At 39.6% G+C, this 24,367-nt stretch overlaps 1 protein-coding gene across 2 annotated transcripts in view; it reads left to right on the plus strand.

Moving 5' to 3' along the window:
* The window catches only part of lrrk2 (leucine-rich repeat kinase 2), a 40,117-nt gene that overhangs the window by 2,620 nt on the left and 13,130 nt on the right, over positions 1-24,367 (plus strand). For both annotated transcript variants that reach the window (XR_013844886.1, XM_080028067.1), the window contains exons 3-33: positions 86-195; positions 1,293-1,381; positions 1,892-2,026; positions 3,152-3,286; positions 6,143-6,274; positions 6,671-6,790; positions 7,275-7,435; positions 7,699-7,778; positions 8,104-8,210; positions 8,436-8,565; positions 8,773-8,897; positions 9,221-9,348; positions 11,172-11,316; positions 11,518-11,657; positions 12,271-12,399; positions 13,210-13,380; positions 13,860-14,124; positions 14,705-14,890; positions 15,104-15,219; positions 15,330-15,402; positions 15,739-15,935; positions 16,912-17,162; positions 19,097-19,245; positions 19,570-19,663; positions 20,374-20,560; positions 21,044-21,225; positions 21,735-21,958; positions 22,070-22,197; positions 22,572-22,790; positions 23,290-23,491; positions 23,867-23,955. Coding sequence is in view for 1 of the 2 variants with exons in the window: in XM_080028067.1 (XP_079884193.1) it covers positions 86-195; positions 1,293-1,381; positions 1,892-2,026; positions 3,152-3,286; positions 6,143-6,274; positions 6,671-6,790; positions 7,275-7,435; positions 7,699-7,778; positions 8,104-8,210; positions 8,436-8,565; positions 8,773-8,897; positions 9,221-9,348; positions 11,172-11,316; positions 11,518-11,657; positions 12,271-12,399; positions 13,210-13,380; positions 13,860-14,124; positions 14,705-14,890; positions 15,104-15,219; positions 15,330-15,402; positions 15,739-15,935; positions 16,912-17,162; positions 19,097-19,245; positions 19,570-19,663; positions 20,374-20,560; positions 21,044-21,225; positions 21,735-21,958; positions 22,070-22,197; positions 22,572-22,790; positions 23,290-23,491; positions 23,867-23,955 (4,599 nt within the window). In the remaining variant the exon portion in view is untranslated. The remainder of the gene's footprint in view (positions 1-85; positions 196-1,292; positions 1,382-1,891; positions 2,027-3,151; positions 3,287-6,142; positions 6,275-6,670; positions 6,791-7,274; positions 7,436-7,698; positions 7,779-8,103; positions 8,211-8,435; positions 8,566-8,772; positions 8,898-9,220; positions 9,349-11,171; positions 11,317-11,517; positions 11,658-12,270; positions 12,400-13,209; positions 13,381-13,859; positions 14,125-14,704; positions 14,891-15,103; positions 15,220-15,329; positions 15,403-15,738; positions 15,936-16,911; positions 17,163-19,096; positions 19,246-19,569; positions 19,664-20,373; positions 20,561-21,043; positions 21,226-21,734; positions 21,959-22,069; positions 22,198-22,571; positions 22,791-23,289; positions 23,492-23,866; positions 23,956-24,367) is intronic.

A 24,367-nucleotide genomic window follows, 5' to 3' on the forward strand; every position in this document is an offset into this window, starting at 1 on the left:
TCCCATTTTTACAGATTCACAGTTTTATGTTGATTATTTTACCGATTTATTCACTTCTATCTTCTGTGTATTCTTCTTGCTACAGGTGGGCTGGTCGTTGCTGTGTCGACTGATTGAAATCTGTCCCGATACACTGGACCAGCTGACCAGACCTCTACAGGCCGCCAAGGACTGGGAGGCACTGGGAGTGCACCAGTAAGTAAACACAAAGTTATCACACTATCGGGGCGCTCCGGTGGCGTGGTGGATGGAGCGCGTACCGTGTTGGCTCCGGCCTTCGTTGCAGTGGTCGCGGGTTGAAGTCCGACCCGTGGACCTTTGCTGCGGGTCGTCCCCCCTCTCTCTCTGTCTCCCCATTTCAACTCTGTACTATCTAATAAAAAAAATGCTTGAAAATGCCAAAAAAATAATCTTAAAAAAAAAAGTTATCACACTGTGGCTGGGATGAACTGTTTTGAAGTTGTGAATTTTGAAGAAAAAATGGACAATATCACACCAAACTTTGGACATAGCAATAATGTCGAAAAGATTGCAGTACTGAAAAAAGTTATGTAACATTTCGTATTATAGTAACATTATTCGTAGGCATAATGTTGATTTTAGTTGGTTGCTCCTTTGTGATGTTGCATCTCAGGTAATGGAAGATTTCTAAGAGCAATAGTTTATAATGGACAGTGATATAATCAAGCTGAAAAATGTCTTCATTAATATCATCATCATGGCTGTCAAAATGTAAAATCAGCATCAGATTCATCCCACATCTGGGCCTGTCGTTCTTTTGAACACTGTTAAAGGATTTGTGTGAGGGTGGGATGGGGGAGCTTTTAGATGTAGGTCTAATTTATTCTTGTTTCATTTTCAGTTTTCACTTCCTGTTCATTGGGCGTTAATGGTTCTTTCTCATATCATAAAAACATGCGATGTCCCAAGGGAGCCTTTCTCAGTTCCTTTGTGTTACTGATTAACATTCTCTCAAAATCACTTTATGTTTCACACATACAGTCTATGGTTTTACACAGGAGCTGTACTTGTGTTAGAAAGAGCACTTACACTTTGGCCTGGACAATAAGAGGTCAATGAACATATGTTTCAACCCAATTATATGTATAGGTCTGCAGGACTGCTTTAATGTGGTTATACAACTCTCTTAAAGATTGCAAAATACAGTATAGGCTCTTATGCATGCAGACAGTAAATTGAATCAAGTCTCAGTCTTGAATCCCTTTGTCTTTGCTACATCCCTGGCCTATGTCTCATGTGTTTTTCTTTGCCTGTGCTGATGTGTTTTCCAGGCAGATCCTGAGTGTTCTCTCTCAGTTCAGAACAGACTGCAGAGTGACCATGGTTGGACTCAGAGCTCTGGCTCTGCTGCTCAGATCAGGTACACAACCACACAGGATATACTGTATACTACAACACAACAGAACTCTCACACATTTCTGATCCAACCAAGTCATTAAACGCATTTTAAGATTTTGTGTTTAGGCAAAAATGGTTATTAGTTTCTGTGTGTGATGAAAAAAAATCTGGTGTTAATACACAGCCTACTAGGCTCTGTACAGTTTTATCACATGGTCTGCTTTGACTTTTCAGTGGAGGTACAATGTCAGTGGCTGCACTTTTTTTATTTACATAATCCTAAAACATATACTCATATGTGCACATGGAGCAACACTACACCTAACCTACAACCTACAGGTTAGCAAGGGAGCGTTGCAATAAAAATACACTTATATTACACAGTGTACTTTTTAATGCATATATTTTTTCATATTTATATTCATTTGTGGCCCTTGAGGTTCTCTGTTATTTCGCAATACATATTGCTTCCGCTTTGATCCCAAACTCATTGAACCTAATTCTTATTCCTACGTATTCCCTGGTTGTGTAGAGGTGATTCCTGTGCTGGTGCTGGGGCAGGAGGAGGATGTGTTTGGGTTGGTGGTTCAGGCCATGAAGACGTTTCCCTCCAGTGAAGAGGTTCAGCTGCAGAGCTGTGGAGCACTGCAGATACTCCTGGACAGAGGTGGGCACACACACACACACACACACACTCACTCACTCACTCACTCACTCACTCACTCACTCACTCACTCACTCACTCACTCACTCACTCACTCACTCACTCACTCACTCACTCACTCACTCACTCACTCACTCACTCACACACACACACACACACACACACACACACACACACACACACACTCTTATACCTCTTTTATATACTGGTGTGTAGAGTCATATGTATTTCCCTTTGTCTACCTTGTCCCATAGCAGTGTGTTTGACATGTTTCTGATCTGGCTCTGTATCATGTATATCAGAAAAACACTTTTCTGACTTGGATTTGAATTCATATTTTATACTAGCCTAACTATAGCAATGTGTGAAGTCTGGAGAAGCTGGCATTCTCTTAACATGGAGTGAAGCTTTGCTCTTATTGTTTCTTAACACTAGTGGGTAAACAACTATATAAAGTTGAGCCTGGGTGTGGTTCAAAAGAAAAGGTCACATTGTTGCCTTAATAAAGACTTTTTCTATGGCTTACTTTATGTAAATAACATATTGTGAGGGTTCAGCTTTCATTTGTCTGAACTTTGTTAGCATACTTACCTGCCACGGGTCCAGGAAATCCATTGTGAATATGAGAAATAATTTGTCTGAAAATAGATATCGGTCTTTGAAAGTGTTTGTATGAATATATTTTGTGCAAGAATAGCAATTTAAGTACTTTTTGAGTTTTTTTAATATAAGTAAAAAGGCTACGTTCTGCTGTCTGATGTTGTATTTAACTTTTGTAAAGCATAGCTAATATTTAGTTTAGTTTAGTTTATTTATTTATCACGTATATACACAACATTGCATAGATGCCAAAAAATAAACAAAAAACAAAGTTCTCATCTTAATTTATACATCGACGACATTGCTTAAAAGTACTGACCGAATATGCTAACATTAGCAAGCTAAAATGCATGTCAACACAACTCTTAACAAGCTCACATTTAGCTTTCACGTTTAGCACGTTAATTAGAAAGGTTTGTACCAAATTTTTTTTAGCATACTATTAACTAGCTTTGCATTAACATTGTTGTATACACTTGTGTACAGTAGCTGAATATCTTTTCTTGTGTCTTCCTATGATATTTCCAGTAAGCGAGGAGCACCTGGTGGAGTTTGTGGAGACCCAGGACCATGCTGCTGTCATGGCAGCTCTTCACAGGTTCCCAGACAGTCCCGAGCTGCTGGTGCAGGCCATGAAGGTGCTGCTGCCACTGGCCAGACCCGGTAAGACACTTCAGCTTGTGTGTTGCCTGTTATTGTCCCAGCAATGTTTTTACCTGTCCGTAATGTATTGTGTCTGTGCTGATAAAATAAATCTGGTGTTCATACACAGCCTAGGCTCTGTGGACTTGTATGTAAAACATAGGGTATGTTAACAAAAGGAGCCCACTGTAGCTTGCAACATAGCTGTTTACAGTCTATTAATACTGGATTTTTCCAGTTTTTTTGCAGCGCACACACAGTACGGACAGGTAGCGGATCGATAGATATGATGTGATGCATTCTCCAGACACACATGTAATGCAAAGTTATTAAGATTTTCAAACGGCAAAACAGTGTTACTTTACTTACACTACTGGATTATTATACGATCCACATTTTAAAGAGTGAATGTTTTGTTTGAATGTGTTTTCACTCATGCTAATGTAATGGTTAGAATTGCACAACATGACTCAGCAGCACAATACACATCAAACACCCTTTTATATCTTTATTTGCATGCGGTCTTCTTCTAGCCTTGTTGTCAATAAGACACTGTTTAACCAATTAGATATAAATCAAATCAGACCTCAAAAAGCATAATTATGTGTGACAGTGTTGTACTGCGTCAGAATGGCTGCTTGTGGGACAGGGGAGCAGTGTTAGTTGAAAATCAAAGTCAAATCATCAGAAAAATGTCCTACTGTTTAGGAGGAACACAGCTGCCCCCTTGACTGAATACTCTATGTCGTTTTTCTTCTCTCAATACATTGTTATATATTAGATAATTTGGGATGGAGTCTTCAACTTTTTCCATGGAAATTTTATTTAAAGTTTTTGGAAAAGAAAATGTAATTATGAGAATGCAGGGAGTCCTTGTGGCACCCAGCAATGTAAAAACAAGAAAAACAAAGTATTTGACAATCTTCAACTCAAAGTGGTGCTAACTTTGCCTTATATATTAACAGAAAGGAATTGCCAGGGGTTTAAAAATGCCTAGAAATTAAACTTCATTTACAGAAGTGCTTTTATTGGTCAGGCCGCTTCTTCGAAAAGAGGAAATCCATGGTGGTGCAATTGAGTAAAAGTAAATTACATTACAAGCAAATGGAGCTTTTGGATTTGTCTGGGTCCCGGGGGGGATTCCACACTGTTTAATAGAGGCCACTCTCTCATTTGTCAAGGCCGTTTTCTGACCTACTTCTTGTCATTCTGTTTTTCTTTTCTAGTGAATTTGCTCATCAAGTCTTTGTTGCTATCATGTTTGTTACATTGATCAAAAAACATAAACATGTCATGAAGGGTGTACAGTGTTTCCCCCAGAAAGTGTCTTAGTCAAGGTGGTCACTGGTCAGGGTCACAGGAGGCCTGCGGCCTCGTACCTACGACCGAATCACAGCTGCGCTGATATAGAGCGACAACATTGCTCCCTCTCATGTGATATTGCTTAAATAACTCACCCCAGGCCCTCTGGCACAAATCACCCCAACCCCAGATTTTTGGATAATAAGCATGATGCAGCAGTTTAGGGCTGACATCGTGCTAACTATATAGACACAAAGTGTAGCATACTAAAGCACTAACAAATTTGTCAAATGTTTTCAAACGTGTCTATAATTGTTCAAACACAATAATAAAAAACTTGATTATGGAAATTTTACTTTGAAAGGCTTTTTTGAGCTTAAATGTGCTTATATCTTATTCCATGTTTCTCCCTTCTTTACAGGATGAGTTAAATGGATGTCTCTTCTTAAATATGTGGTCACATTTCCAATTTCTTCTATGGTTTTCTAGAAACAAGGGGTGGCACAAATTCCCCACCGGCACAACTTAGGCCACTCTCCCCTATTATACAAATTGACAGAAAATACATTGTCATCTGCTGTCTGCTGATATGAGGTCACCCTCAATAGATAAAAAAGGTTAAGCTATAAATTAAACATGCATATTTCTAATATTATCTTTATTAGTCAATTTACACAAGGCATATTGAAATTTGTCTTTTTGCATATCCCCTCTCAAGTTACCACACTTCAGAGGGGGTCAGAGCGCAGGGTCAGACATAGTACAGCACCCTTGGAGCAGTTTTGAGGTGCCTTGCTCAAGGAAACAGTGGTATAGATGGTGGGCGCTGTACATGTAATACCAGCCGCCCTAGTGTTACAAATAACCCCCTCCTGTCCGGTGCCGGGGATCCAACCAGCGACCTTGTGGTTACTAGTCGGCCCCACTTTCCTCTAAGCAGTATAACATCAGGTCGGCAATCAGGCCACGCCCCCTTTGGGGGGAAAACATTGAACAGCGCTCCATCCACTTTGTATTGAAGGAGACCTGTCTTCTGCAAACAAACTTAATTAAAACGTAATCGAACATCCATTTAACAAGAAAACGTTACTTTCTTTAAAGCCACGACTCTTGTCTGTCCATACGAGCTGTTTTTGTGAAAAATTATTGAGTAATTTTCAATATTGAGGTGTTTTTTCCCGTCCGTGAGGGTTAGCCTATGGTTAGCCTACAGCAGAAGGCTAACATTAGCCTAGCATTCAGCATACATTAGTTAAGAGTTTTGTCTCGATATTGAAAATTACTCAATACTTTTTCACAAAAACAGCCCGTATAGACAGACAAGAGCCGTGGCTTTAAAGAAAGTAACGTGTATTTGTGAAAGGCATGTCGTATTATGTTTTTATTAAGTTTGTTTGCCGAATACGGGTGTCATTCAATACAAAGTGAATGGAGCGCTGTGTATTGTTTTCCCCCCAAAGGGGGCGTGGTCACGAGAGTTCCGTCCAGATGACGTATTGCCGACCTGATGTATCCTATCACCCTATGTAGCCCTATACAAACACATTGTGAGTGTATAAGTCTTTTCTCCTCCAGGTAGTAACGTGGAGATGTTGATGTCTGGAGGCGCTCGCTGCTACAGCGTCATCATCGAGGCTATGGATGCTTTCCCCGAGGAGGAGGAGCTTCAGGAGACTGCCTGCTGCCTCTTCAGGAGGTTCACTTCAGGTTAGAACCAACACACAGACCATAACAACATTCAACCCTCATTGTTTTAATTACCATTAATAGAATAGATTGCCAGTCTTTAGGGGTTAAAACTCAAGATGGTACTGTTCCAATTGAATATCAGTATCGGGTGCCAATATGCCCGTAATTCACTTAATCGGATATTGGCCTTGTAGTCAACTCTCACTACCAATGAATCATTTTGGAGTATCTCATCACTTGTAAATGGATAGCGATGATAACACTGTTTATGAAATCAATGAATCTTCACAATCAATACAACAGTGTTTGGATTTTCTTCACCCTGATAAGATAGTGTGTTTGCTAGTTGACAGATTAAGATTGAAGAGGGTCAATAGTGAGTAAAATCCAGGGTGCGTTTGTTTTGTGTGACAGAGAGCTACTACAACATCCTGGTGCTGAATGGAGTGCAGAGGGTTGCCGTGAGAGCCTGTCACAGTTTCCCCGACAACGCCGCGCTGCAAGCCGCCGCTCTGTCCTGCCTGGCTGACCTCAGTGAGGACGCACGCACGCACACACACACACACACACACACACACACACACACACACACACACACACACACACACACACACACACACACACACACACACACACACACACACACACACACACAATATCTAGCATATAGTACTTTATTTCTTTCTTTATTTGTCCTTATTTATTTCCTTTTTAAGGTCAATAGTTAGTTATAGTCAGTTAGACGAAATAAATAATTTGACAATGTTTTTTTTAAGAAAGCTTTCTCTGTTGCTAAGAAGAGAAAAGAATAGCCTAATTCTAACCTTTATTTATTCAGGTAAATCCCATTGAGACCGGAGACTCTTTTGCAAGGGAGACCTGTTCCCATTTACACTTTACCATTCACCCACACATTTATACACCGATAGCAGGCTAACTATCGACATTTACAATTTGATGGTTGAATCAGAACTCCTATAGAACAGTCATAACACCTCTCTCTGTCTCCTGATATCAGCTGCGACCATAGTACAGAACAAGGCTGTGGCGGAGCAGGGCCTGGAGGCTGGAGAGGAGGAGGAGAACCGGGGCAAGGAGACGGTGGAGGACATGGGTCTGGGCTGGATGGAGCTCTGCTGTAACGCTCTGGAGCTGCATGCTGAGGAGCCACACGTTCAGGTAGGTCAGAGTTATTACTGAGCCGCGAGACACAGACAATATTTTCTTTTTATCATTTAGTTATTGAGTTTTATATATTAAATGTTAACATTAACATTTGAGGGACAAGATGAGTGTTTTACCCCCAACCATAGCAACAACATAAAAACACAAAAAAGATAGATAAATGAATGACATAAGTAAATTGTAAAATAGAAGAATTTGCAAATAGCCTTTAATAATTTCAAATCATGGGTTTGTGTGATTCCCTTCTGCTTTAACAGGAAGCTGCTAGCTGGGCCATTCACAATCTGTTACTGCACGGAGCAGGAGTCAACCAATCAGAAGAGGAGCAGGATGAGAGGTACACGCTGAAACTATACAACTACAAGAATGAACAAGAAATAGCACTGTTTTACATCTGTTTGCAATGTGATTCGCCCTGTGAGCTCATATACTGGTTTGTGAAAAGTGAAAACAGTGGTCACATATAGAGACTTTTTAACAAACAAAGCAAAATAAATAATACATTATCTGTGATCTATTATACCTAAATGAATCAAGAAAATGCAGGAAATCAGATAATAATGGTCAGCCGAACATAGTGCTTATACTGTATTTAAGAATATACATGTGTGATGAGAGAATATAATAACATCTGTTGTACTGTGTGGTTGTTTCTCTGTCAGGACTCCTGTTCACAGACAGCTGATGGCGGCCATGTTGCTCCACTCCTCGTCTCCCAGTGTGTTTGAAGCTGCTACCAGCGCCATAGCAACACTACTCACACACAACGGTGAGTCTGCAACAGTGACACACAAAATGATTGATAAAAGTTAAGGATAATTATTTCTAAAAATTATTTGATGTATTTTTCGGAGTCAAATCTTTGGTGGAACTTTCTGCAAGTTGTTGATGTAGTAAAATCCCACTTACGTATTAATCTGAATAAGTTGTGCCACTTATGAATACAGTTGTATGTTGGCTCATAGAGTGAATGTCTGCTGTGTGGTGTTTGCAGGTAGAATGCGTTCCCTGCTGCTGTCCAGTGGTCTCCATGTCAACCTGGTGGAGATGATGAAGAGACATTCTAACTCTGCAGAAGTTTCTATCAGCGCCTGCAAACTGCTCAACCTGCTCTTCCAGGGAAGGTGAGAAAAACTTAAATTACACCTGAATTATATGTGTTGGTTTTAGTATACAGAAAGCCAGCATATATATATATCTTTTTTTTACCCCCAAAAAAACAGGCACACTGAATAATACAAACTTCTCAAAATATGCAATGAAGTAATGAAACGTTGACATCCATTGTTATTTCTGGAGCTAAACCCGTCCCTCCCTGTGTGTGTGAGCAGGACAGCCAACCTGGATGAGTTGAACATGGCCATGGGTCAGATCCTGAGCACCATGAAGGTCCATAACTTCCACCCAGAGGTTCAACTGGAGGCTCTGCAGGCCAGCCTGGTCTTCCTCTGCCCTGGTACGCTTGTGACTGTTGAATTATTTCACTGTTGACCCATTAAGTTCTCTTACTGTTGTGTTCATATAGCTCATCTCAGAAGTGAACTTATCAATCAAATGTTGGTTGTATGTTGATCTTTTTGGCTAGCTTTTTTGTTTTACTACAAGCTGGCTATTTCTGCTCATGGTATTTCCAGACATTAATCAATATTGTCTACATTACCACCCAATCGAAAATCTAAATTTGATCTAGCTGGTGAACAAAGTAGAACATCTCGCAGCAACTATAAACAGATATTTTTCTGTGTGTGTCTGCGTTTGTGTGTGTGTGCGTGTGTGTAGACAGGAGTTTGAGGGTGCACGGCGTCTCTGTATCAGACCCCGACATGATCGATGTGTCGCTGAAGGTTCTGAAGAACCAGTGTGTGGTGGAAGGAGCTCACACAGTCTACCTGGAGGTTCTCAACAGGGTAAAGACACACTGACAACACCTCTGAATATCTCTCTTAATTCCCTTTATTTTGTTTTAGTCCTTTCATAGTATGATGTTTTTTTGTCCTTGTTGACATACACAGCCCCGGAAAAAATTAGGAGACCAGTCTGGATTTTTCTTCAATCTTCACCTCTACATAACTTATTGAAAATGCTCCTAATGACAACATTTTTTATTTGAATTTGGTAGAAATGTTGTCAGTAGTTTATATTATAAAACCAAAATGTTCATTCTACTAAATTATATGCCTATAAATAGTAAAACGAGAGACACTGAACATTTGGAGTGGTCTCTTAATTTTTTCCCGAGCTGTATAATTACATGTTTTTAAATGAAGGCAAAATACTTAAAATAAAATCTATTGTGATGCCAAGCATTTTGATTGGGTGAAGCTCAATTGTATTACAGCGTCACAGCGATTTAAAATGTTTGACAATAATATAACAGTTAAAATTTGACAAAAATAGACAGATTTAAATGATAAGACATCGAAACATTCAGACAGAATGACGAAAATAAAGTAAAAAAAATCTCAAAAAGGAGTGTTGGCGGGAAAACCTGAAAGAAGTGAATCCTCCCACAGTGTCTTACTTGCAAAAAATAAATTGGATTTATTTATTTTTTTATCTAATAAATAGCAAATTTCGGTACTAGATCAGACAAACGTTTGTCTGATGAAGGTCTAGACTCTAGTCAGGATCTTCACATCGGCATAATGCTACAATTCCTGTTACAAAAAATATAAATTCCTAAAGTGCAACAGTTGTTAGAAAACGGTGTATTCCATGAAGACGCCCGTCAGAGTTGTGCCCAGAACTTCAGCATGAAATTTGAAGGAGGCTTTTCGTCCGCCTTGTAATTCTCCATGGAGGGAAAACCCTGTAATGGGATTTTGTTTTGTACATAAAGAGAAGCAGTGTACAAAAGCTCAGCCAGTATGTACTTATAGTTCTCATTCATGAATTAAACAACAGTCCGTCCATTCATTATAGAAATGATACAGTACGTTGTCCTGCAACTAGAACATCGGAAGGGTGTAATTTAATTTCTTAAAAGAATTTGTAAGTTGAGTTTGTGGTATGAATGAATGGGTGAGCATGTTTTTTTTTACCCCCTATGTGTTTTTTTTTCAGTACCCCTCCGCTGCAGAGATGGTAAACAAAAACAGATTATACTGTATAAAGGGTAGACATGAGAGAAAAGGCTTAACATGTCAGCGTAGAAGGTTACGTAAAGAGTTAAGTTCAAAAATCAGATACAAACCATTTGACAGATGTGGCGTCTAAATGAACACATTTAAAAATGTTGTGTTTGTGATCAACGAAACAATGTTGCTGGTCACCATGATATTTATATCAAGAACAAAGTATATGTTATACAGTACGCATTCATTATATTTAGCTTTATACAAATAAGGAACAATCTGCTGTTATGGCCCGTTTTTCATTATTCCAACAAAAACATTAGCATTTTATCTCTCTTACACTAATTTTTCCGTTTACTAGAAAAGTCACTCATAAAAGCTGAAGGTCCTAAATCTGAAAAGTGATTATCATTTCACAAACGATGCTGTGCTGGGTTAGAATTCAAATTGGTAGTTGTAAATTTGATATTGAAATGTTGTGTGTGTGTGTGTGTGTGTGTGTGTGTGTGTGTGTGTGTGTGTGTGTGTGTGTGTGTGTGTGTGTGTGTGTGTGTGTGTGTGTGTGTGTGTGTGTGTGTGTGTGTGTGTGTGTGTGTGTGTGTGTGTGTGTGTGTGTGTGTGTGTGTGTGTGTGTGTGTGTGTGTGTGCGCGTGCAGTTCATCAGCAGCTCCTCCATACAGAAGTGTGGTCTGAAGGTGCTGTCTGCTCTGGCCGACTGCTCCGGCGCAGTGGACCTGCTCTGCCAGCAGGGGGCCATAGACACTGTGCTGCACACACTACAGATGTTCCCACAGGAACGAGGTATATTTATCTATCCATCTATCCATCTATCCATCCATCTATCTATCGCTCCATTTTGCCCGATTAAGTTCATCAAAGCAGCAACATCAACTTGAATATACAGTGGTTTGATAGTGAAATTAACACAATTCCCTCTTCTGAACATTTAAAGTATTATGTCAATATTAAAAATACTAATACTGCTTTCCTGTGCCTGTGCAGAGATCCACTACTGGGGTTTCACGCTGCTCCACTACCTGGTGTCTAAGAAGAAGCTGGCCAGGATGATCGTTCCTGTGCTGGCCTCTGTCGTGGTGGCTTCACTCACACAGTACAGAGAAGACTCAGAGATGGTCCTCAAGGTGAGGGAGAAAAAACGAAAGAAAAAGTCTATAGATAAATTAAAAAGCACAGGGTTGACTGTTGTTGTTGTGCTTTCCTAATTTTTATTTGAAAAAGTTGCTTTTTCATTCGGCATGAACACATTATACTGTATGTTAAATGTTTTACATTGAGCGGTTAGATGGACTCCACAACTTGCCAATTCACAAACCGATAGCAGGCAAACTGTTGGGAGCAATTTGGAGTTCAGTGTCTTGCTAAGGGCCACTTCGACATGTGGCGAAGGGACGGGGGATCGAACTACCGCCACTGTAGTTGAGGGTCGACTGCCCTACCCACTTCACCACAGCCGCCCCAATAAATGTCTTACAATGTTGCTCAGAATAAAAAATTAGTTTACATCTGTTAATAATATGCTCTTGACTTTTCATGAAAAATAAACATAAATAGAAGTTATGTTTATGTTGCTGTTAATGTTGAGGTGATTGATTGCTTGCTCCAGTCACCAGCTATCAAATCAAAGGTCTATGGATAATAGGTCTAAATTCAAATTTTAGCCTATATACTATGATTAAAAATGGACTATTTTTCACATTAAAACTTTTGGTCTATCGGTGGTTGTGTGTCCCACAGTGTTTCCAGGTGGCTTTGCGTATGATGGACGCCTGTTCTGGAGCGGCTGCTGAGCTACAGAGAGAAAACTTTGACAGACAAATCTTCCAACATCTCAGAGAGGAGCCTCCAGACCACAGCAACACACCGGTGAGTTCAGATATCATTGCCCAATATCACACATAGCAATTTGCCCTCAATGGGATTCACAGTCCAGGCAGTCATACCATACCCTGTTCCGTGTTCAACAGAATTCTATGACAACAATTATAACATGCAGACAATAGAACATATGATTAATCTGGAAGTCTGTGATGAGAAGAAATTGTAGTTTTTTCCTTTCTAAGCAACATCAGATGTCCAGAAAATTACAATCCAGAATTAATTCTATATAAAAAAAGTGCAGTAGCATTTTACCAGATTCTTAACTTTCAAGTTTAATCCGTTGCCATGGATTGCACTCTCTTTGTTTTTCCCTCCAACATGATGTAGGCTAACTGCATTGACACATCTGTGTTGTCCTTCTTTATCACATATTTCCCATCACATGGCTATTCATCTACTATTAGTTCCAGTTCTTAGAAAATGCTTTCCTATAAAGCCAGGGCACATCCCCCATAATGTAATTAAACTGATTTGTTCAAGATCCCCTTTGCCCTCTTTGATTTTCTCTAGTTAGTCGGTACGACAGTAGACAGAGTCAGGAAGTGAATTAATAAACGCCAATTATTTAGCTGTGGAAAAGGGGTAGGATTAAATAATTGTATACGTCTTCCTACTATTTTTAAGACATGTCAATGCTGGTTATTGGTTATAATATATATTGTAACATGCTTTTCATTTTATTGTGCTTATTGTTTAACTAATTAAAAAAATATATGTTTGGATGTATATTATTTTGGATGTCTTAACTAATATTTCTACTTGTATTCATTCATTTTTCTCTCTGTCCGCTGTCAGCTGCGTAAGTCAGTGTGCCTGGCTCTGTCTAAGATGTGGAGCGACTCAGAGTTACACTACAGCATGCTGGAGAAAGCCTGCGAGGACAGGGACACCACGCTGGCAGAGTGTCTCATAGAGCTGGGCGCCGACATCAATAAGAAAACCAACACAGAATCGCTCATATACCAGGTTAGAAGACACAAAATTACGACTAAGGGAAAGAACACACACACACACACACGCACACACACACACACACACACACACACACACACACACACACACACACACACACACACACACACACACACACACACACACACACACACACACACACACACACACACACACACACACACACACACAGAGCAAACAGCAGGACTTTTGATGTCTGCAAATTCACGCAAAGATGTTGCCAGAACGAGTCTGAATTTTTTCTGAAAAGTTTGAATAAATATACAAATGTGGGATTATCTAACTAATTATGCGTACATTTGCATCTCTTTAAAAACAAAAAATGTAGATGTTTGATAAAGCTGGAGTTAAAATATTGCTGTTTGAAAGAAGACACGTTATAGAAGCAAAATAGCCCAAAAAATCTAAAAGTGCTTGAAAAAACTATTTTTTTTGCCTGCAGTGTATGGCCTTTAAAAATCATTTGTCTCCAGGTGTGTGAGAGAGGTGGTCCTCTGGAGCTTGTGGAGCTGCTGCTAAGCCGCGGGGCCCACGAGCAGTACCTTCGCCGGGCTTTAACCGTGAGCGTGAAGCGTGGGGACGGACCCACCGTCATCCAGCTGCTGGGGCGCCTGGGTCTGGACCTGAACAACAGCGCCCTCTGTCTGGGAGGCTTCAGGCTGGGCCGGCTAGACCCCGCATGGCTCAGTCCACTGCTCGCTGAGAGAGGGAGGGCACACAGCCTACGCTATAAGAACAGTGAGCAAGAGATGATGCTTTTTGTCTGCATATGACTAGATGGAGTATAAGGGCCACTTTGAGAGAAAATAAATTAATCAAGAGAACAAAATTGTTATTTTGTGTGAAAAAGGTCTAATGTTATGAAAATCAAGAAGCTTTCATTGAGGTTTTTTTTTTGTAAGAGAAAAGTTGTGATATTACGAGAATAAAGTCGAAATTTTACGTGAAAAAAGTTGGCATGTTATGAGAATGAAGTTGTAGTTTTAGGCCGCGTTATTTTAGAGAAGAAATATTGTCTTTCCTCTGCATAAAAAAATTAGGAACATGGAGCATCTTGTGAAGTTGTAGTTTACTTCTTTCAGAAATATGGAAATGTTTTGGCAAATCAGCACCACATTATCATGAATTGCTGGTGACTGTGTGTGGCACGGCCCGACACCTGAGACAAAAAGGGTGACAAGGACGCAGCAATTATACTGCTCTGGCCAAAAAATGTCAAATCTCAAAATCTCAAATCATGATAATGTGTGAATGAATGAATGAATGGAATCCTTTTTTAATCAGGGCCCATTGTTTATGTTTTTGTGCTATCCTTAAGGTAGAGGTATGAGTTTGGCGCGTTACATAGAGACCCTCAAGAGGCCCAGGAGCAGCAGCGTCCTGCGATCCTTCGCCGACCCCTGTCTGACCTCCGGATACATCTCTGAAGAAAGTGACGACTCTAACTTCAGCTTCGTCTCCATGGACGACGGGCTGTTCTTGAACGACGACATGGAGAGTGACGGTAAAGTTTAAGATGCTGTTCTGTGTCTCAACATTTGGATTTTTATTGGAATTATATTGTGTATTTCAATGATTTTGTCCGGGATAATCGTGACATTGAATTTGATATGGTCCCATACCTAGTTAAAAACACACCTGAACTAAACTGTAAAACATTGTTTACCCTCTGACGACAATGACCTCACCTCTCATACTGGGCTTTTTCCTTTTGCAGGGAGCGATTCACTGTCAGGAGTTCTGTCTCCAAAGCCTCACAACAGCTCGACAGAAGAGTTGAGAGGGGTTTCCTCCAAAAAGAAGCAGGGGCGTCGCAGACATGCCAGTGCCGAGGTAACACCTCTTTATGTACTTTTAAAGTTCCTTTTTTGTAAGAGAAATGTAAATGTATGCTTGTTCCCTTACTGTTTTTCATTTAGTTTTTCTTGTTTGTCTTTTTCCAGAGTGGTCAACCTGAGACTGAACACAGTGAACCGTTACACAGGAGATATGGAAGGACCGGCTCAGGCCAGAAAGGTTACAAACATCATCACATTCAACTTTTTATTTTAACTTTGTCGAACATGATTTTTTTTTCTGACTAACTAACGTTGACTGTCATATGATTTAGTTTAAAATGTGTCATGGATATTTGATAAGTGACAGTCTGTGACATAAAGCGGTTTGTATAGACTGCAAATTAAAAACAAATTGAGAATGCACAAGAAATTTCAGATAATTTTGTTGAACATTTTTCAGCAATATTTTTGAAAATTCTTTTTTTCAACCTAGGTTCAAAAAAACTTTCACTACATGTCATTTTGACCCCTGAAAGCCTTGTGCCATAGCTAACATTTTGCCCCCTCTTCTCAGGTTTGGGATCAGCTGAGAGCCCTGCTGCTGTGTCTAGAGAGAGAGAGAGGATCAGTCTCCTGGACCTGTCCGGTAACGAGCTGGACTCTCTGTCCTGTCTGATGGATGACGGTCTGGTGCAGCAGCAGCTGGGACATCTACTGCGCCTCGACCTCAGCCACAACACTCTGCTGGAGTTCCCCTCCGCACTCTGCCAGGTCACTTTACAATGCACAAATAATAACTTTTTTTTTCTTTTTTTTATTAGTATTTTTTTTTGGCATTTTCTAGCTTTATTAGATAGTACAGAGTTGAAATGGGGAGACAGAGAGAGAGAGAGAGAGGGGGATGACCTGCAGTAAAGGTCCACAGGCCGGAGCCAATATGGTACGCGCACTATCCACTAAACCACTTTTTTAGTATTTATTTATTGTATTTTATCTTTTTAAGTATGTAAGCTAGCTGAGGAAATGCGTGTTGTTATGTCTGTCTTGAAGCTGTTGTGGCACTGTTATTTCCCGTAAAGGATAATGAAAGGATCTATCTATCTATCTATCTATCTATCTATCTATCTATCTATCTATCTATCTATCTATCTATCTATCTATCTATCTATCTATCTATCTATCTATCTATCTATCTATCTATCTATCTATCTATCTATCTATCTATCTATCTATCTATCTATCTATCTATCTATCTATCTATCTATCTATTCAGGGCCAATCAGAGCAGACTAGGCTTTGTGGAAGGCGGGGCTTAAAGAGACAGGCTCTCTAAAATGATCATTTCAGACAGAGGCTGAATAAAAGGAGAAATCTAAAGGGTTTCTTCAACACTTAACCATGAAAACAGTTTCTAATAGAAATGCATTTTACAATTTTGATCCTGAAAATCATCATAAAATGTGACCTTTAAAGTAAATGTACACTGTCGTTAGCCTCATAGCATAATTGCCTAAATCATATATACTGTACTCTACTTTTACTGTACATCTACTCTATTCTACATCTACTCTACTCTCCATCTGCTTTACCCTACTCTATGACCTTTAAAATATGACTTAGGCAATTATGCTATTAGGCTAACGAAAAGTACATGTAGAGTAGAGTAGATGTAGATTAGAGTAAATATGATTTAGGCAATTATGCTTCGAGGCTAACGTTATTTTTCTTTGTATTTTTTGTGTCCCAGAGTTTGAGGAGCCTGACCCGACTGGACCTTCAGGGCAACCAGCTGCAGTGTCTGCCTGTGGAGCTGCTCTCTCTTCTCTCTCTCAACACGCTCAACGTCTCTCGGAACTGCGTGGGTCCTCTGCTGACCTTTGACCCCGACGTCACCTGCCCGTCGCTACGACAACTCAACCTGTCATTCAACAAAATCACAACATTCCCCCACGAACTGGGCAGAGCCATGGAGCAACTGGAGGAGCTGTTTATGGAGGGGTAAGCCGCTGGGTTCAATACTCTTAACACACCACTTCTTACATACAGCTCTGGAAAAAAATTAAGAAACCACTCCAAATGTTCAGTGTCTCTTGTTTTACTATTTATAGGCATATGTTTGAGTAAAATGAACATTTTAGTTTTATAATATAAACTACTGACAACATTTCTACCAAATTTCGATAATTGTTTTGTCATTAAGAGCATTTTCAATAAGTTATGTAGAGATAAGGATTAAAATCCAGACTGGTCTCTTGATTCTTTCCAGAGCTGTATGTCAACATGCACTGTAAAGAGGAACAACTGTCTTGACTCGATTTCTAAGAGTTAAGAGGCCAATTTAAACTCTTAAGTTTTAAGGTAAACTGCCTCCATTTGAGCCTACTAATTGTCTTTTGTTGAAATAACTTATCATTTATGTAATGTAATTTCAAGTTTTGAGTTCTACATACTTAGACTTCATAAAAGTCAAAGTTCAGCCAAATTATTATTTTTTTTTTCAAAACTTCTAATTTTGAGTTCAACATACTAATAACTTCAGGTTTGAAAAACTTCGACTCACTCATACTGAACAATCTAGTGAAGGCAGTTGCTTTGAACATGTGACTTTTCCTGTGTACTGTTTTTTTCTATTTTGGCACTTGCAGGATTGAGTTCCTCGTTTTAGCGCAAAGTGAATGCACTCACATTAACGTCACATTCTCATCACTGTTATTGTTTGATGTGTTGGTTGCTACGAAACAAACAAAAACACATACAAACATTTCTTGGAATCTACCATTTCAGATAGAAATAAATGTGATTTAAAAAAAAAACATAATCAGATGTATTGTACGGATTTTAACTAACTTAATTGTATTGCTAAGGAGTGGCACATCTCCAGCGATGATGGGGTATTTCCTCATATGCGCTGTCAGATTAAGGAACTATATAATGACTTATATTTTGAGTGTTTTGTAATCGAAGTTTCTGACTTGAATTCCTTTATCAGCTCAAGAATATAATTAGATTCCCTTGTCTTTATTTAGAGTTCTTAGATAACTTCTAAACAAATTACTACTAGACTGAACAAGTGGATCCAGAAAACCCCCAGCAATACTAAACAAATGCTTGATTAAATGATTATCAAGAGACACATGTGTAGGATTATTGGTCTCAATTAAGTAACTAGTAGTGCAGCGGTTTATGAGAAATAATAAAACAATGTTTTTCCACTATTCTTAGAATTCCCTGGATCAACACTTAAAGATTTCTTATATTAACATTCTAAACAAATTGCTGCTTGGCTGTAAACGTGATTCCTTAATTTAAAAAAAAACAATGTCATGATAATCATTGGATACATGTACAAGTTTAGGATTGTGGGCTACAATAAAATAAAGCAGTTTATGAGAAATAATTAAAAAAAACACTATTCCTAGAAATGTATATGTCAGATCTTCTGATCTTGGCACATTTTCCAACTTTCCAACAAATAGTGTTAACAACTTTTTTTTTAATATTCTGCTCCCGAACAAACAGACTTAAAAAATCATAATGGTAAAACAGAATGATTAGCATCTCATTCACTTCTATATAGTGGTAATCAGTTATTGTTATTGTTTTAATGTGCTTTTTTTATATATTTTTTTTATACATATAACTTTATTCCACTTTTTGTGCACACAGAATACAGACAGTACCGCGGCAATGAATAGGTACACAAGTAGAGAATACACTATGGTAAAAACGCAAATGTAATTGCATACGGTACATCCAAGTGACAAAAACTATATACCCCTCTAGTTAAGCTAAAAAATACACGACAAACTCCAAAAAAAATGCCCTTTTACATTCTTCACATGTTGTTTTTTGTATGTCTATATAACAAATCCATGTCTATTTGTAAAATGGTGAAGATGACTGATATATTTATTTTCTTCTTGTCTTCTCAGTAACAGTATAACTGAGCTGGTTGTGCCTCCGTCTCTGCCTGAGATCAAGCTGCTGGACGTGAGTAAGAACAGTGTGGAGTGTATCTCTCCAGACTTCCTGAGCGGCTGCCCCAAACTGGAAACATTCAACGCCTCCACCAACAAGATCTGTGAGTTCTGTGCCATCAACTGAGATTAGATTCAGAATCTGCCATTTAAAAAGCATTGTGCCTTTTTCGTTGTCTAGTTTGCTTCCATAACATGTCCTCTTCCATAGTATAATGAATAAAAAGTCCAAAATGTACATGTACCAACCTTGTCTGTTTGCGTTTGTATATATTTCTACTATACAACCATCTTTAATGTTCATTATCTCAAAATAATTTTTTTTTAGAAAAAGATGAATCATGCCCACAGCTTTTATCAAAATGGACGGTCAGAGATATAGGAGACTGTTTTTTTTTAATCTGTTCTAACTTTACTGTCTTGTACAGGTTCCCTATCTCACTTCTCATCCAAGATCACTACAATAAAACTGGCAAACAACTGCTTCACTTCCATTCCTGAGGCCATACTCAGTCTCCCAAAGTAAGTCAGACATTCTCAAAGCCTTGTTTTTCTCAGCTGTGGATGTAAAAATGTCACACATCCCTCTTCTTTAAGATGGAGTCAGCGATTACAGAGAATGATTGCTGTCAAAATCCAATTTTTTTCAAATACAGTGAATATCTCCTCACGATCTGTTACCTGGAAAAACTGGTGTTAATACACAGCCCAGGCTCTGTAAACTAGTATGTAAACAAAGGGTAGTTAAACAAAGGGGGCCCACCGTATCTAGCAACATACCTGTTTAAAAAGCCTAGGCTGTGTTGTGTATATTAACACTAGATCTTTTAAGCCCAGTTCAGACCAAAGATTCGCCTTGCAACTGCTTGCGACGAGACGGTTTTAGAACGTCGCGGGGGAGAAATCGCAGCAGTGTGAACTGCTCGTTGCAGCGCGTTGCAAGCCGTTGCAAGGCGTCGCAGAAGATTCAACATGTCAAATCGCAAGGTCCAGTTTTAGAACGTCTCAGCCGTCTCGTCTCAAGGAGTTGCGAGTTGCAAGCTGTTGCAAGGCGAATCTTTGGTCTGAACTGGGCTTTACAGTACACACACACAGTACGGACAGGTGGCTGATCGTGAGGAGATTTTCACTGATTTAGACAAAAAGTGATCTTGTCAACAAGTGTTCTCCAGAATCACTGACTCCCCCTTTTACAGAACAAACACTTAATTCTAATGCCTTTCTCTGTGCAGTTTACGTTCTGTGGACATGAGAACCAACAACATAGCCTCTCTGCCGGGCCCGGCTCTGTGGGAGTCCAGTAACCTGAGGGAGCTGATGTTCAGTCAAAACTGTATCCCTGCTCTGGACCTGAGCGGACCCATCTACAGGTGGGCCAGGCTGGAGAAACTACACCTGGGAGACAACAAGCTCACTGAGGTACAGATACGTTTAAGAGACTTTCTGAGTCCTTATTTCTAACTATTGAATGTTGTGAAAGTACAGTTCATCCTGGTGTAAATAAACCTTCGATGATATGACATGTGGAACGATTTACAGTTTTATGTTTTATGTAGTCCTACTCTTCACAGGAGCAAATGTATTCCCGTTTAATATTGTGAAGTAGCACACACAACACAATATGAAATGTCTATCTAAATATTACAATATAAATAATATTCTTATTTTTTTTGTTACTCAACGGTTCCTATTAATTTTTTTATATTAATTTTCATTTGTTTTTGTAATGTCTTTCACACGTTTTTTAACTTTTCATAGTATGTGTCATGTGTATCACTTGCCTGTATTCATATCAATAAATACACATTTTAATAAAATAAACCTTGCCTGTATTAATGTTAATAAATGAACACAACACAAATCATAAAATAGCCCTTTGATGTTTGTATGTTCTCTCTGTAGATCCCTCCCCAGATCGGCCTGTTAGAAGGCCTGACCTCTCTGGATGTCAGTCGTAACACCAGCCTGCGCTCCTTCCCTGACGAGATGGGCAAACTGAGCCGTCTGTGGGACCTGCCACTGGACGGCCTGAGGCTGCAGCTTGACTTCAAACTCATCGGCAGCAAAACCAAAGACATTGTCAGGTCAGGGGCTTTACAAACCAGATGAGATCCGCGTAAAGATAGTAGGGCTGTCAATCGATTAAAAATATTTAATTGCATGATTGTCCATTAATCGCACATTTGTATCTGTTGTAAATCTTCCCTTAAAGTATATTTGGGGAGTTTTTAAAACTCCAATCAACATGGGAGTGGACAAATATGCTTGCTTTATACAAATGAACGTTTAATATTGTTGCAACAATGCAAAACAATGACAAATACTGTCCAGAATATTCTCCAGAATAACCTCAAAGGAAGCTTATTTCTTGTTGCGTTCGTTGTGATACACAACAGTATTGCTTCATGATTTCCCAAACTACGGGGCGGACGGAGGGTCATAATCATTAATTGCCCTTAACTTCACAGCCCTAAAATATATTAATATTATGCTGCTTATAATATACCTCCACTGCACCAGGGCTATTTTCAAATCAATTAAAAAAATCTTATTATTAAAAAAAGCCATATCTTTCCTCCACCCTCTCTCCCAGGTTCCTGCAGCAGCGGTTGAGGAAGGCCGTGCCGTATTACCGTATGAAGCTGATCGTGGTTGGGAACGCGGGCAGTGGGAAGACATCTCTGATCCAGCAGCTGATGAAACTGAAGCGCTCACAGCTCAACTCGAAGCGTCCCGCCGTGGGCATCGACGTGCGGGACTGGACCATCAGGGAACGGGACAGGAAGAAGATGGTCCTCAACGTCTGGGACTTCTCAGGTTAGACAACACATGGATACATCAAGTTAGAATGGATTTACAATCACACAGCCACAGACCACACTACAGCTAGAAGTATGTGATGATTGCCCCCCCCCCCCCCCCCCTCAGGTGGAGAAGAGTTGAGCGGCTCTCACCCTCACTTCCTGACCTCCAGAGCGCTCTACCTGGTGGTGTACGACCTGAGCAAAGGAGCCAGTCAGGTGGACGCACTCAAACCCTGGCTCTTCAATATCAAGGTGAGTCGTAAAACAAAGCGTTGTGTAGTTCTGATGAATGACTGTTAAGATCAGAATAGACTTTATTTGCACCTTTCATACAAGAAATGCAGCTCAACGTCCTTCACTATATGAAAATTACATGAACAGATTTGAAAATATTAATGTTGAAAATAAATAACATTAAAATAGAAACGTAAGGAAAATAAATTATAAAGTGAATAGAATGAAATAAAAGAAGAATGCATCAAAAGTCTTGATGCATTACAGTCACACTTTTATTATTCATTTTACCTCAGTGGTGGCAAATTAAGAACTAATAGGTGAAACTCAGGAAGTTCATACAAAATGATGTCCATAGATATTTTCTCTTATATCTTATTCCTTTACCCCAGGCCGTAGCCCCTCTGTCGCCTGTCATCCTGGTTGGGACCCACACAGACGTGAGCGAGGAGCCTCAGCTCCAGGCCTGTCTGACTAAGATCAGAGAGGAGCTGCTCAACCACCAGGGCTTTCCTGCCATCAGGGATTACTACATGGTGTCTGCCTCTGAGGACTCTGACGCCATCGCCAAGCTACGCAAGGCCATCGCCAGGGAGGTCACTAGCTTCAAGGTAAAGATAAACAAATAAATTATATCTAAGGAACTACTACAGCAAACATTAGGACATGAGGTTCACTTGAGCAATGTATTGATGAAGTTCGAAAATTCCACAACAGTTCCTAAAAGTTGTTTGGTGCACTATTTATGTAAATTCCGCAAGAAAATGTTGACTAGAAGAAAGCAAGAAAGCTATCGATAGGCATTTGGTTAAGGAAACACCACCAATTGACAAAGCAATGGCTTACAATTTTGGAGAATTAAGCAGTAGAATCAACAAATTAATTTTTTTTGAGCGCTTCTTGAGTGAACTCCTGCGCTAGTGTCGGATTTTGTGGAGAGTTTTGTGGAGCTGATAGGCAAAATCAACTTTGTGTCAACTCGTTTGGAGATAGTTTGAATATAACCGAAATTCATTTATATACACAAAAGTTACGCACTATAGCTTTAAGTAAAAAGAAAAAGGGACACAAACCAGCTTCTGAACGTGTCCTCCCTCTCTCTTCACACAGATCCAGGGTCAGCCTGTGATGGGTCAGCTGGTTCCAGACAGCTATGTGGAGCTGGAGCGGCGGGTCCTCCAGGAGAGGAGCCGGGTCCCTCCAGAGTTTCCCGTCCTGAGGCACAGAGAGCTGCTGACGCTGCTGCAGGACAGTCAGCTGCAGCTGGAGGAGAACGAGCTGCCACACGCCGTGCACTTCCTCAGTGAAGCCGGTCAGTCAGGGCCTGGGATTATTGATGGCAGTGTTGTAATAAATGTTTTGAATAATTTCTTTATTTGGAAATGTTTATGAACACAGAATACACTGAGCATACATTTTAACAGACATATCCATAGTTTTTCTTTGTTTGTTGTTTACATACACATACAAAAAGGATTCAAATTTAAGATGCTTTTAACAATTAATCCAGCAGTCCAAATTGAATGTGTTTGAGGGATATGTGTTATGGTTAATGAAAGGCAGTATAGGTGAAAAGGGTAATATGTTCAGAAATGTACACCCTAGCTTTAATGTTGAAATATTGTATCATCATCATTATATCTGACCAATCCTGGCTGTTTTCTCTCTCCCTCCTCTGTCCCTGAAGGTGTTTTATTGCACTTTGATGATCCTGCTCTTCAGCTCCAGGAGCTTTACTTCATCGACCCACAGTGGCTCTGCAACATCATCTCCCAGGTAACCTCACCTGAACAAACACACACACACACACACACCATCACACATACACACACACACACACACACACACACACACACCATCACACATGCTTTCGGTCTTTCTGTTCAGACCAAATGAGCTGATTCTGCACAAACAAAGTTAAATGTTTCGGATCTCTATTTTTGGCGCAATCCATAGTCACCCTTACTTTAGAGGACAGTCGTTTGACTCAACTGCATAACATTTATGAATCAAGAATTTCTTTTAAATTAATGATTTTTTCCCCAGACATATCAAAATGAAACAAAAACAAAAACAAAAAATGTCTATTAGTTCACAAATAAATAATAAGCATCTTCCATTAACGAGCATTGACAATACCTGAAAAGACCACAGTGTACATTGTGCATGCTCAGATGATATGTGTTGT

This window comes from Ammodytes marinus (assembly GCF_949987685.1).
Source record: "Ammodytes marinus genome assembly, chromosome: 5".
In the NCBI taxonomy this organism is placed as follows: Eukaryota; Metazoa; Chordata; class Actinopteri; order Uranoscopiformes; family Ammodytidae; genus Ammodytes; species Ammodytes marinus.